Source organism: Zingiber officinale, chromosome 7A, assembly GCF_018446385.1.
Source record: "Zingiber officinale cultivar Zhangliang chromosome 7A, Zo_v1.1, whole genome shotgun sequence".
Taxonomy (NCBI): domain Eukaryota; kingdom Viridiplantae; phylum Streptophyta; class Magnoliopsida; order Zingiberales; family Zingiberaceae; genus Zingiber; species Zingiber officinale.
Window position 1 is genome coordinate 73,914,262 of NC_055998.1, and position 13,400 is coordinate 73,927,661.

Sequence of the window (13,400 nt, forward strand, 5' to 3'; positions counted from 1 at the left end):
TATTCCTGGGTGGTAGAGAATGTCTATGGCATAGTCTTTGACCAGCTTGAGCCATCTGCGCTGTCGCATATTCAGACCCTTCTGGGTGAAGAAGTACTTCACACTCTAATGATCTGTATACACTCTATACTGAGCTCCGTACAAGTAATGTCTCCAAATTTTGAGGGCGAAGACAACTGCTGCAAGCTCGAGGTCATGAGTAGGGTAGTTCCTCTCATAGTCCTTGAGTTGTCTGGAGGCATAGGCGATCATCCTGCCATTTTGCATCAGTACTGCTTCTAGTCCCAATTTAGAGGCATCACTGTAAATATCAAAGCTGTCTGTGTTTTTTGGCAGAGTCAGAATGGGAGCACTGGTCAATCTTCTTTTTAGCTCGATAAAGTTGTTCTCACAGTCCTATGTCCATTGAAATTTTCTGTTCTTCCTGGTGAGAGCTGTCAGTGGGGAGGCTATCTTGGAGAAATCCTCTATAAATTTTCTGTAATAGCCTGCTAATCCCAGAAAGCTTCTGATTTCACTAGCGTTCTTAGGTCTTTTCCAGTTACTCACAGCCTCTATCTTACTGGGGTCTACTATGATACCATCCTTGGAGATGATGTGACTCAGGAAGGGTACCTGATCGAGCCAGAATTCACATTTTGTGAACTTGGCATATAGCTGGTTCTGCTGAAGGGTCTACAGTACTATCTTCAGGTGCTCTGCGTGTTCTTCCTGAGTTTTGAAATAGATAAGGATGTCGTCGATGAATACGATTACAAACTTATTTAAGTATTCTCTGAATACTCTGTTCATGAGGTCCATGAAAGTAGCTGGAGTGTAAAATATGACATCCAATTAATAATTAAATAATAAGGTTTAATAGGCTAATAGCCTTAACGGAATTTTTAGGATTTTTTAGAATTTTTTTTGGAATTAATCGGAGCTCGTATGATGTATTTAGAGGGGATGTACTAATGAACCCGATAAAAACCTGTTAGGAATATCCGAAAATAAAAGTTGATTAAGGAATGAACTTAGGATTTAATTGCACTAAACCTAAGTCTTCTTTTATAAAATCCCTCCTCTTCCCGATTTTCCTCATCACCGCACAACCTCTCCCGATCCCCTTCCCTTGCGTTGTCTTCTCATCTCTCCCTCTCGCAACGGCGCACCGCGCTACCCTGATTCGCACCCGACCGTCAGCCAGGCCGACTTTCTCCTCCCTCTCCTCCCTCAACGTCGGCCTCGACCAGGAGCCTAGCCGACTTGTCCATCGCTGTCCCCTTTGAGCAGCCCTTTCCTTCCCCGACGCCAATGCCACGAGGGAGCTGGTAGCCGACGGCCGAGCACCCCATCTTCCTTGTCATCGATATTGCACCACCGCCTCCTATCGATTCCCTCCCTCGATCGTACGGTGCCACCCGATTTCCGTCAGCCTTGTCGCGTGACACCTATTGGCCGACGCCATCGACGCCGCTGTTGATGCTTGCTGCCAGTGGTGGTGGGAGCTGCTGTTGGCCCTCTTCGGCCGCGGGTAAAGGTGCGTAGTTCTCCTTCCTTCGGTCGATTGCCACCACTACAATCGGTTGTTGTCGATCTGTCTCATGCCCTAACTGCCACCATCTTGACCTAACACCAGTAGCCGCAGCCACCAGACTTTCTGCTCCGGTCATTACTTTATCTGTGGAGTTTTGCTAGATCTTCTTGGATCTAATATGAGGCATCAGTGGTGAGTCTCCGACAGAATCAAGTTGTTGGATCAACCCTTGAAGCTCCACCAGGTTATCTCTTTCCGGCAGCAACTTTCCCACCAGCGTGTCTTCATTTGGGGCATTTGGAATTGGAGGTAAGGTTGCTGAATTTAGGTGCTGATTTGAGGGGTTGTGAATCTTTATGGATGCCTGGATGTGCTTAGTAGATGATGGAGTTAATTAATTGATGATTTGTGAATAGACTTAGGATTAAGGTTAGTTGGGGGATACTCAAACATCGTGGTCGATTACAGTTACCCTAATTAGATTAGGAATTTTATTTAGCCAATTGTTATATATGTAATTAGCTAAATACATTATGTGATTATAGGACTGTGAGTTATGACGAGCGTCTGGACGTTGGATTGATTGATATCATCTTCTTTTGAGGCGGGTACTTCTTACTTTGTCTCTTTAGCTCTTTGAACTTAGTGCATGAGCTATGTTTGGATAAGGACTGTTTTACCTTGACTCCACTCTTATTTACTTGCGCTTGATACTTCCACTCAAACCTTTGAGTTATTCGTTTCCATATCCATACAGTCTCTTGTTGTCATCTATAATATTTAGCCGATACTAGATACCATGTTTGCATATTTTGATTGTTGTTTAGTTATGTTTTGTATTGAGCGTGCTGACTTCCTGTAGCATACCTGATTCTGATTTTATATATATATATATATATATATATATATATATATATATATATATATATACAGAGATGTTAGCCTACGGTACTTATGCTGCGGCATCGGTGCGGTTTAGTCCACGTCATACGCGAGCTGATGAAAAACATTTCCTTGCTTTTTCCGTGTAAAGGGCGAGAACAAAAAACCGCGGCAGACAAACGCGTGCCCTAGCAAAGCCCTTCGCGAGCCATTGCCGCGACCTCTCCCTCTCCCTCTCTTCGCGAGCTCTCCCTCTCCTCGCCATCTCCTGTCGCGAGCCCTCCTCTCTTTGCGATCTCCTTCCGCGATCCTCTCCCTCTCCTCGCCATCTCCTGCCGCGAGCCCTAGCAGAGGTCGGCGCGAGCCATCTCCTGCACCTAAACCTTAGGTGGGAAAAGGTTTAAACAGGCAGAGCCCAGTCAACACAAGGAAGGATGTGGTGGAAGGCAGCTGAGAAGTTATTCAGGCACTGGAAGATCCTCAGAGGCGACAATTTTCACGTATCATTGTTTACCTTGGTTGAAGTTATGATTTTATCTTTTGCTAATGTTTTGTAGGTCATGATCATAAGAGGCAAGGATAAGGGTGAGACAGGTATCATCAAACGTGTCATTAGATGATCTCAGAACAGAGTCATTGTTGAATCCAGGAACCAAATCGCATCTCTCTCCCAAGCTCGGATGCCTGGATAATTCTTCTCCGGTAAAAGCTACTGTGCTTTATGTTGAGTGATGATTTTTGTAATTTTATCGGCGATTATTGTATGCTTTCTGTGCTTTCTGGAACAGCTTACTTTTTGTCCTGAACAAAAAACATTCTTCTGCTCTAATGTTGATAAATGAATCCTATAGCTTTTTTCTGCTACATTTTTCTGCTTTTTGAATCACATTGATAACTGCTGCACCAAGAACACACCAAAATCTGAAATAACTCAAGCATCTTAAATCAGACAGTAAAAAAGAATGAACCAAATGTGGTGGAATGCTGTCCAACTTGACAATAATTCACTCGATCCAGTAAACATGCTTGGAGAAGCCGGGGCCAAACTGGAAGCAAATTTTTGTAACCTCAGTGAAGTGGTGGTTGTGGTTTTACTATGTTTGGTCCCTCAACTGTTCTCTCAACGGAAGGCATGAAACAGTGGACAGATCAGTCTATTGGATGGCAGGTAAGGGTTTCAGTCTTGCCCTATGCACTTGCTGGTTTGAATTTGTAAGGGTTTCAGTTTTATCCTATGTTGGTTTGAATTTGTAAGGGTTTCAGTCTTATCTCATGCTGGTTTGAATTTTCAGTGTTAGGCATGTATAATTAACGAACTGTTCTCTGTCAGTGTTAGTCAGACTGAACTATGTTTGTACAAAACAGTTATTATATCTTAATGGACGGTTTGTTTGTTAGCTTTACTTAGTTGATATTAGTTGAATTTGTCCTTTAAAATCTGGAAACCCTAAAGTTTTTGTTAGGATGACTCCAGTTAGCATTTGATGTTTGATAAGTATAAGAGACTAAAAGAAAGACATTGGTAGGGAGAGAAGGCAAAAAAGATAAACTATTCCATTGATATTCATTTCCCCTAAAATTGGGCAGAGAACTATAAAGGAAAGTTCTGAGAAATTAATACAACATCCAAGTGACCTAAAAATGATATATAACTAGTGCATTTTGTTTGGATTGATTTCTTGTGCCATGAAATTTTTAGATTGGTGATGAGTATTGTTTCAGTAGTATTCAATCACATTGCATATTTTAATCAGTAATGATTCCTTCCATAGCAACAAACTTTTCATGATGGTCGCATCTAACATTTATTTGGATCATTGAGTTGCTATTATGCTATGGTCATATGTTATTAAATCATATTTTGGCATCACTACTTTCTCTCATTACATCACTGCAGGATATGATGTATGACTCACTTGACACAACAAATAGTATGAAGCATTTAGTGGCAAGGTAAATTTAGTTGAATCCACCTAGCCAGTGAGTAGGATGTCTTACTATAATTGAAAACTGATATTCAGGCGGGAACCCCCTTGGAAGGTTGATAGTGAATCTTCTGGCATTTCCACTAAGCTTAAACTTCTTGAAGAAGAATTGGTTTACCTGGAAAAAGTCGGGACTGGAGATTTGTCCAAAATAACTTCATTGATGAGGAAGCAAGCAAAGAGATATCAATCTCTTGCTGGAAAAGTTGAAGCTTTATGTAGGAAAATGGTAAGTTAATTAACTGACTTTTCTGTTATTAACTTTCAATTCTTATTTTGTCCAGTTAGATGTGGCTCCAATAAATGATAAAATGAAAGAAAATAGGCTAAGGTTATATAGGCAGGTTCATAAATGATCCACATATTATAGTTAAAAATTGAATCACTTAGCGGAATATTCAAGAAATAGACCAAAGAAGACATTAGTTGATGTAACAATGAATGATTTAATTAGTTTGAATTTTAGTGATATACCCATGTTAGAGCATAATGGAGGAATAGGATTTATGTTGTCAATTTTACTGAGAGAGGACCTATAAAGTTTGAAGGTTGCTGCTTTATGATCTTGACTAATGGATGCAACTGTTTAGTGAAGAAAATTAGATAACAATCGAACAGAATGACAAATGCATGGGACAATTTGACATGTTTTGTGAAGGTCTTTTTATTCTCAAAATGGCAAAATCTATCAAGAGGAAGGAAAATATGAGTATGTGGAGAACTCATTATTTTTAGAACGACATGCATAGGTTTCTTGTTGGATGCCCATTTCGCCAAGAAACAAAGAGTGGCTAAATATATTTGGCTTCATTTTTCATATCAACTTTTGTTAACAATTCGTCATTTTTACCTAATTTGAATTTAACTCTACAGAGAATGAATGAGCCCTGCGACCCGACCCTAACTCCAGAGTTCCGAACCCAACGACAGACTGAGTTCTTGCTCGAAGCATTTCACCTGCAGAATTGTGCATCGGAAACAAGACAAAAGCTGAGTTCAGTGCAAGCAGAGTCAATAAGAAGGCCATTAGGAGATGGGTTGACAGCAGAAGCTAAATCAAGTGCAAGAAAATCATTGGACTCGGTGAGGAACAAGTTCAAGGAGATTCAGAGGAGCTTAGAGATTTGGTTAGCAAGAACCATGGGGGATTTGGAGGGGATTCTGGCAAGAGATGGCGCGAAAGAGAGTACTGCTTGTCGCAGTTCCCCTTTGTATATTGAGTTCCATCAACCTTGTATTTCTAGTTTGCTACTTTAGTTTTCTTTTCTGCCTCGTTAGTTTTGAGTTGTGCCTCGTTGCTACTTGCAATAATTATTCATCCTTAGAAAATAATATCATCCTTATATAATATATTTTTTATTGATTAAGAATATTGCTACTGTTTGATTCTATTGGCAAAGTCCAAAATTTGCTTTCTTCGTTTATTTTTATCGTATGTTGATTAAAAATTACGTTTAGTAGATTTTAAAACCATACGTTTAAGAACCCAAATTTAAAGCGTAAGTTTATAACAACTTCACATTGAAAGATGGGTGACAATGTGGTGCAAAGGGTAAACTTTGTCAAACTATGTGAGATGCCTACAAAGATACAGGTTCAATTACATCATCAAACTACAAATGCAAGAAACTATAGATAACTAAATCACAAGGATGAAGATGGACCTCACATCATCACCAACTCAATAACAAAACTAAATAAACCATCAGGTTCTTGGCACTTTCATCTAACCATAGTCAAGGTGCATATTTGAACAAGAAACATATGTCGCCAAATTAAGCACGATCTGAACTTCCTCGATGATAATGCAGATGAGAGAATGATTTTCCCTTATCGAGGGCTTCTAGAGATCAGGCATGCCAATTCCAGCTTTAGCATCGTATGTCTTTTCGAGTACTAGTTCAACTGGTGTATCCTTGGGACCAACTGCATAAGATAGTTGAAATATGATAATAATTCAGATCCATTACAAACAGCTGCAAAAGCTATGGATATGGGCAGACATCAAGTACGTGGGTCTAGCTCCACATTAGGTATTTGAGTTCTGTAGGGTGTTATAGTTGTCAAATAAATATGAAATAACAATTCAATGTTTTATTCCTCTCAATTGATATGACAATCCATTAACGCAACCAATGGGTAATAAACAACTGAATTTAAGAAAGCAACTTTAGCAATCAAGTAAAACTGAATGTACCAAAGCTAGGTCTTGGTTTTCGCCTTTCTTTTAGTATTTCAGGACGAGGAATTATAGCTCCAGATGCAGCAAGTCCTCTAGAGACCCGTACTTTAGTTCCGTCTTCCAGATATTTATACCGCGGTCTTACATGACTTCCTGCACGATAACAATTTTACTTATAAAGAGTAACCAAATTAGGGAATTTAACACAAAATAAAGCTAATGAGGCAATGTTGAAGAGATTGTACCCAGTAACTGGGTCAAGAACCTGGACATTGGAAACATGAAGGGGGGCTTCAATTGTAAAGATTCCACCCTCATGTCCTTGCCCTTGTTTGATGTGTTTCTTCACCTGAAATGAGAACAACACAATCTGATAACAGATAGCAAAGGGTACTAGTACGAAAGATCAAAATTCGTGAACCCATCATACTACCACATGGAACTATGATGATCATAAATAACATTACTTGTACACAATAGCACTGGAAAGGTAAAACACGTAGAAGATTACACTAGGCTATGTAGCTTGTTAATTCACAAAGGTGGCCTTGGAATATTAATAGCTTTTAGAATAGTGTAAATAACATGTTAACAAGAAACAAACTTTCAAATGGAAATGTAAATTGATATGGAAATTATGGAAGGCATATGGGAAATGAATCCTACTCCTGTATGAAAAGTACAAGCAATAACCTTGAACAAGCCTTCAGATGATTATGTCAAATTATGGAGACCAATGCACGATTTGGAAAAACTAATACAAACAAGAGAATACCATATTTCACTTTTCCACTTCACTAAATCATTATAAAGTATAAAATGATTATGCAGAACTCCAGATTGTTCTAGATAGAAACTTCAACTATCAACAACCTATGCGGAATGAATGAAAAGTAGAATAAAATGTCAGTTTAGCTGAATCATGAAGAACTTCTAAATTTCTGAAGAAATGTGTACCGATTCAACATCTCATATAGATTTTTCAGTAGATTAATGTAATCTCTGACAACTGATCTCAACTAAATAAATAACAAACACTTTAATTTAACAACCAGTGCGTTGATTCAATGCTTGATACAGCCCTGATGAGGTGATTGGTCTTAGATTCATGATATAACTACTGCACCAATACAGTCCATATATGGAATCTTTTAGGCAAAAATCACTTCAATTTAGCAAAATAAGTGGTGTATAAAGTCAGAGAACAGACCAAAATTTTCCCTTCAACAATGACTATGTTCTGAGATCTAATGACACGTTTGATGATACCTGTCTCACCCTTATCCTTGCCTCTTATGATCATGACCTACAAAACATTAGCAAAAGATAAAATCATAACTTCAACCAAGGTAAACAATGATACGTGAAAAAGAAAGAATTGAAGATTACGTTGTCGCCTCTGAGGATCTTCCAGTGCCTGAATAACTTCTCAGCTGCCTTCCACCCCATCCTTCCTTGTGTTGACTGGGCTCTGCCTGTTTAAACCTTTTCCCACCTAAGGTTTAGGTGCAGGAGATGGCTCGCGCCGACCTCTGCTAGGGCTCGCGGCAGGAGATGGCGAGGAGAGGGAGAGGATCGTGGAAGGAGATCGCAAAGAGAGGGAGAGGGAGAGCTCGCGACTTATCGCGAGCTAGGGCCGGCTGAGGGAGAGCTCACGAAGAGAGGGAGAGGGAGAGGTCGCGGTGATGGCTCGCGAAGTGCTCTGCTAGGGCACGCGTTTGTCCGCGGCGAATTTTTGTTCTCGCCCTTTACACGGAAAAAACAAGGGAAATGTTTTGTTTTTTTTTTTTTGTCAGCTCGCGTATGACATGGACTAAACTGCACCGATGCCGCAGTATAAGCACCGCAGGCTAACATCTCTGTGTATATATATATATATATATATATATATATATATATATATATATATATATATATATATGTTGACTGTTGCATTTGGTGGATCATATCATGGCAGACATGTCAACGATCAATTCTCCCTTGCGGTCGAGAGAGTCGTTGACCAGGGCCGCATCCTCGGCCACTCGACAGAGTGGTAGCTGGAGTTGATGCCGCTTGTCCTGTCGTGTCGCACTCGGCCACTTGCAGTTGGTGGTAGCTAGAGTTGCGAGCAGCAGAGACCCCCTTCGTTGTGTAGCTAGTTAGCTACTCAGCACCTGTCCATCCGGTCACTCGAGAGTAGTGGAGGCCTTTGGGTGGTACAGTTGTCATCGATCCGGCCTCTCGACCATACAGGGCTCGTGGTGCAGAGAGGTGGGTGGGGTGACCATCCGTGCATACGCTGTTATTATGCCTGCTTTGGCTGCTGCTGTTTACATATGCTGTTATTGCTTACTTATGTTGCTGTGGTATATTTAAGCTACCGTCATTTCTTGCTGTTGTTCACTTATATTGATATGCTGTCTTATGTTGAGATATACTCTCATTGTAGATGTTTAGACATTGGTTTATTCTTTGGAAATTTGTATATACCTTTCTTATTACCTCTGTAGTTATGTGTAGTATTGTAGCAGATTAGTACCATTTCTGATCTTCTATACCTAGCATAGGATATGGTTTCAGGTACGAACATTTATTGTGACTTTATTTTAGTATCTGCTATTCTTCTTATGAGGCTGTATACTGTTGACACTCTCTACTTACATGTTATGTTCATGCACTATCTCTTTCCTTACCCGCTGAGTTCCAATACTCACCACCCCACAAAATGGTTTTCTTTCGCAATGTAACAGATAGATGAGTCATGGATGCTTGGAGAGATGTCGACTGCCAGTCCTGGGTCCTACGTCACACTCGAGGATAGTTTTCATTTTGGTTTTGTGATCGTTTGGGGTGGTATATTGATTTTGTGTATTTTGTTTTTCAACAAGTCGATGTGAATTTTGGGTCAAGTCTGTGATGACAGGTATTTTTGTTAGTGTCATTGTTGGTTTTACGTTCGTATCGTTTTATGTCTTCCGCTGCTGTGTGTTTACGTTCAACCGTGTAGGCTTATTAAACTGCGTGGTTGTATTCATTTTTGTCCAGCCGGGTAGGCTGAGTATATTAAAATGTGTGTTATGTTGTTTATATTTTGTATATTTTATATCCAGCCGTGTGGGCTGTGGATTATGTTTATATGTTGAGTATGTATGTATTTATTGCTTCAGATTGTCACCCGTACAGGGGAGATGCTGCCGGATTTTTGTCTGGTATGGACTCCTTTGGAAAGTCGGCCTGGCCGACGGTCGGGTGCGAATCAGGGTAGCGCGGTGTGCCGTTGCGAGAGGGAGAGATGAGAAGACAACGCAAGGGAAGGGGATCAGGAGAGGTTGTGTGGCGATGAGGAAAATCGGGAAGAGGAGGGATTTTATAAAAGAAGACTTAGGTTTAGTGCAATTAAATCCTAAGTTGATTCCTTAATCAACTTCTACTTTCGGGTATTCCTAACAGACTTTTATCGGGTCCATTAGTACAACCCCTCTAAATACATCATACGAGCTCCGATTAATTCCAAAAAAATTTCTAAAAAATCCTAAAAAGTCCGTTAAGGCTATTAGCCTATTAAACCTTATTATTTAATTATTAATTGGATGTCGTATTTTACATTCTCCCCCACTAATAAAAATTTGGTCCCCAAATTGCGTGTTCTTCCTGAGTTCCAGAATAGATAAGGATGTCGTCGATGAATACGATTACAAACTTATCTAAGTATTATCTGAATACTCTGTTCATGAGGTCCATGAAAGTAGCTGGAGCATTTGTCACGCCAAAGGGCTACAAACTCATAATGTCCGTATCTGGTCCTGAAAGCTGTCTTGGGTATATCACCTTCTTTAACTTTCACCTGGTGATATCCCGATCCGAGGTCTATTTTAGAGAACACTGCTGCTCCCTTTAGATGATCAAACAGGTCATCTATCCTGGGAAGAGGATACTTGTTCTTAATCATGACTTGGTTTAGTGCCCGGTAGTCTATACACAGGCGCATGCTCCCGTCCTTCTTCTTCACGAACAATACAGGCGCTCCCCATGGTGAGTGACTAGAGCGTATAAAGCCCTTGTCAAGTAGCTCCTGTAGTTGCTCCTGAAGTTCCTTCAGTTCTGATGGAGCCATGCGGTAGGGTGCTTTGGAGATGGGATTTGTACCGGGAACGAGTTCTATCTCAAATTCAATCTCTCTGTCTGGTGCTAGGCTCGGTAACTCCTCAGGGAAGACTGCTGGGTAGTCACATACAACTCAGACCTCTTCTAGCTTTTGGTTCTTGTCCTGACTGGTACTGACTACATGTGCTAGGAATCCCGTACATCCTGAATCCAGTAGTTTCTGTGCTTTCAGAGCTGAGAGAAACTTCTTGGCCTTTCTCTTTGGTTCTCCGATGTACCCAAACTGCACCGCTGCTTCAGGTTGGAATACAACTTTCTATTTACGGTACTCTATGGAGGCACCGTACTTGATCAGGAAGTCCATTCCCAAGATGACATCATAGTCAGCCATATCTAGCACGATCAGATCACCAAAGAGTTCTATGTCTGCTATAATGACTGGCACTGCTCGGAGCCAGTGCGTGGATGCCATGATTTCTCCGGGAGGTAGTGTTGTCAAAAACTGACCATTGAGTACATCTGGAGATATTGCTTACTTTTCTACAAATGTCCTGGATATATAAGAATGGGTTGCCCCAGTATCGAATAAGACAATTGCACTTTGCTGTAAAATACTGATATGACCTGTAACAATTGTCGAAACATTCACTGCGTCCTCTCTGGTTAGTGAGTAGATTCTTGCGTTCGTCATGGCTGAGGGGGCTTCTAGTCTGCCCTGGATGATGCGCGGACCATCTAAAGCATCCTGCATCTGGTGCAACTGTGCTAGTTTGCCTCCGTACTGAATCAAATGTGGTGGGGGAAGGCTGGTCTTGTTTGGGCATTGTTTGGCCATATGCCCTTCCTGGCCACATTCGAAGCATCCTCGTGTGCCCTTGCAACAAACTCCTGGGTGGAATTTCCCACAAGTGGAACACTTGGGATAGCTAGGATGTTTACTAGCTGGTCCTTCTTTTGGGTAACTCCCTCGTTTACGTTTGTTACTGGAGTTCCCTTTCCAGTTAGAGTTGTGGCCCTGGTGTTTCTGAGTACCTGAGCCTCCTTGGCCTTTGGACTCTGAGAAGGCTTACTTCTGCTTCTTGATGTTGTTCTGGTAGTGCTCGGTGATCAGAGCACTACTTACCAGTTCTTCAGTGGTTTACGGCCTATGGACGCCGCTGGCCACATTCAGTGCTATTTCCGGCCTTAGCATTTTGAGCATCAGCCGGACTCGCTCTCTTTCGGTGCTGACTAGTTCGGGGCACAGACGAGCCAGCCTGTTGAATTTCTTCATGACCTCCTCAACTGAAAGGTTGCCCTGATGAAATTCGGTGAACTCGTCGTAGTGGCGGTTTGTGACCCGCATATGAAAGAACTCCTCAAAGAATTCTCTTTCGAAGTCGGCCCATATCATCTGGTTCCCTAGGCACTTCGCTTTAATCCTCTCCCACCACATACATGCGTCTCCTGCCAGGCAGAAGGAGGCGCATTTCACCTTTTCATGCTCTGGCCAGTCCAGAAGCTCCATCGTACTCTCCAGTGTTTTGAACCAGGCTTGGGCATCCCATGGTTCACTGGTGCCTGAGAAGTTCCCTGGCTTGATTTTCTGCCACTGGATCAGATAGGCTTCTCTCCTTGCCCCCGCTGCTGGGGCTACTAGTGTTGTAGGTTGGACTGGTGGAACCTCTGTAACTACTGGGGTTGCTATGTTTGGTTCCGGGGTGCCAGTGGAAGTGTTCTGCTGATTAGCCCTTAGGGTGGCTATCTCCTGTTGTTGTTCAGCTAGTTGCTTCTGTAACTGAGCCACTACCTCTGTAAGGTCTCGGGGAGGCACTGAGCTGTCCGCCTCATGCTGGGGCTCAGTAGCTGGTGCCTTTCTAGCTGGGCGTCCTCGTACCATTTCCTAGAGAAGAAGAGGACATACATAACTACTACAATCATGTTTACCTAACTACTACTATCATGTTAGATACTATCATATATAAACATGCTTTAGTTATCTATAAACATGAAAGCAAGAAACATAAATAAGGTGAGAGGTATTCTTACTTGGAAGCTGCAGGTTCAATGCTGATGTGTGTGTGGAGGAAGTATAGAACTTGCTCTGATACCACTCTGTAACGCCCCGCCTTCTACTGACTAAACTGTAAGGCCGGGGGTTACGGTTGCTAAACTATTCTGTGGCTACCACTGATGCATAATGTAAAAAAGGCCGAACTAAATTAAAAATTCTGCTAATTGCTATTAAAATTGGAATTTATGTTCAAATACACTTTCATTGTTGTACATATGCTAAAGAAGGGAATCTAAACTTTCCATTTGATCAAGGAGCTGAAATCAGACATTTCCAGCTGAAATGAGACTTCCCAATCGATTGAAGCTGAGACTCGATCGATTGAAAGGGCTTCAATCGATCTACTGATCGATCCAACGTGCTTCTGTACACGGAGGTCTTTTTTGAATCGATCGGACGTTTGATCCAACCTGGGCCAATCCATCAGTTGATCGATTCAGCAGCTCTCTGTTCACGGAAATTATTTCCCGATCGATCGGCTGATCGATCCATGGCTAATCGATCAGTTGATCGATTCAGCAGCTCTCTGTACGCGGAAAATCACTCCCCAATTGATCGGCTAATTGATTGAGGGCCCTCCAATCGATCGGCTGATTGATTGGATCTCTGATTTCTGCGATTTCTGCTGCATTCCACCACTAATCCATATACAATACAAATGTATCAACTTAAAAACATCATAAGATTCCTAAGCAT

The 13,400-nt window shown here is 41.5% G+C and overlaps 1 protein-coding gene and 1 pseudogene across 7 annotated transcripts; one reads left to right on the plus strand and one right to left on the minus strand.

Annotated features, from left to right (window-relative positions):
- Positions 1–1,065: 1,065 nt before the first annotated feature.
- On the plus strand, positions 1,066–5,731 carry LOC122001537. Of its 7 annotated transcripts, none has more exons than XM_042556328.1 (7): positions 1,066–1,519; positions 1,619–1,825; positions 2,956–3,100; positions 3,348–3,566; positions 4,296–4,351; positions 4,420–4,612; positions 5,257–5,731. In XM_042556328.1, the coding sequence occupies exons 4-7, from the start codon at positions 3,495–3,497 to the stop codon at positions 5,638–5,640; spliced, it is 705 nt and encodes a 234-aa protein (XP_042412262.1). In that variant the 5' UTR covers positions 1,066–1,519; positions 1,619–1,825; positions 2,956–3,100; positions 3,348–3,494; the 3' UTR covers positions 5,641–5,731. The 7 variants fall into 7 exon arrangements, with proteins under 7 accessions (XP_042412262.1, XP_042412263.1, XP_042412261.1 ...); XM_042556329.1 differs by having other exon boundaries at positions 3,352–3,566; XM_042556327.1 differs by having other exon boundaries at positions 3,416–3,566.
- Positions 5,732–6,118: 387 nt separating this feature from the next.
- On the minus strand, positions 6,119–8,289 carry LOC122000179 (annotated as a pseudogene).
- Positions 8,290–13,400: the final 5,111 nt, after the last annotated feature.

Excerpts from the sequence above, each read along its gene's own strand:
- LOC122001537 (XM_042556328.1), top strand. The coding sequence starts at position 3,495 with ATGTTTGGTCCCTCAACTGTTCTCTCAACGGAAGGCATGAAACAGTGG. Across the intron at positions 4,352-4,419 it reads ATGAAGCATTTAGTGGCAAG|GCGGGAACCCCCTTGGAAGG; the intron begins GTAAATTTAGTT and ends ACTGATATTCAG. Across the intron at positions 4,613-5,256 it reads AAGCTTTATGTAGGAAAATG|AGAATGAATGAGCCCTGCGA; the intron begins GTAAGTTAATTA and ends TTAACTCTACAG.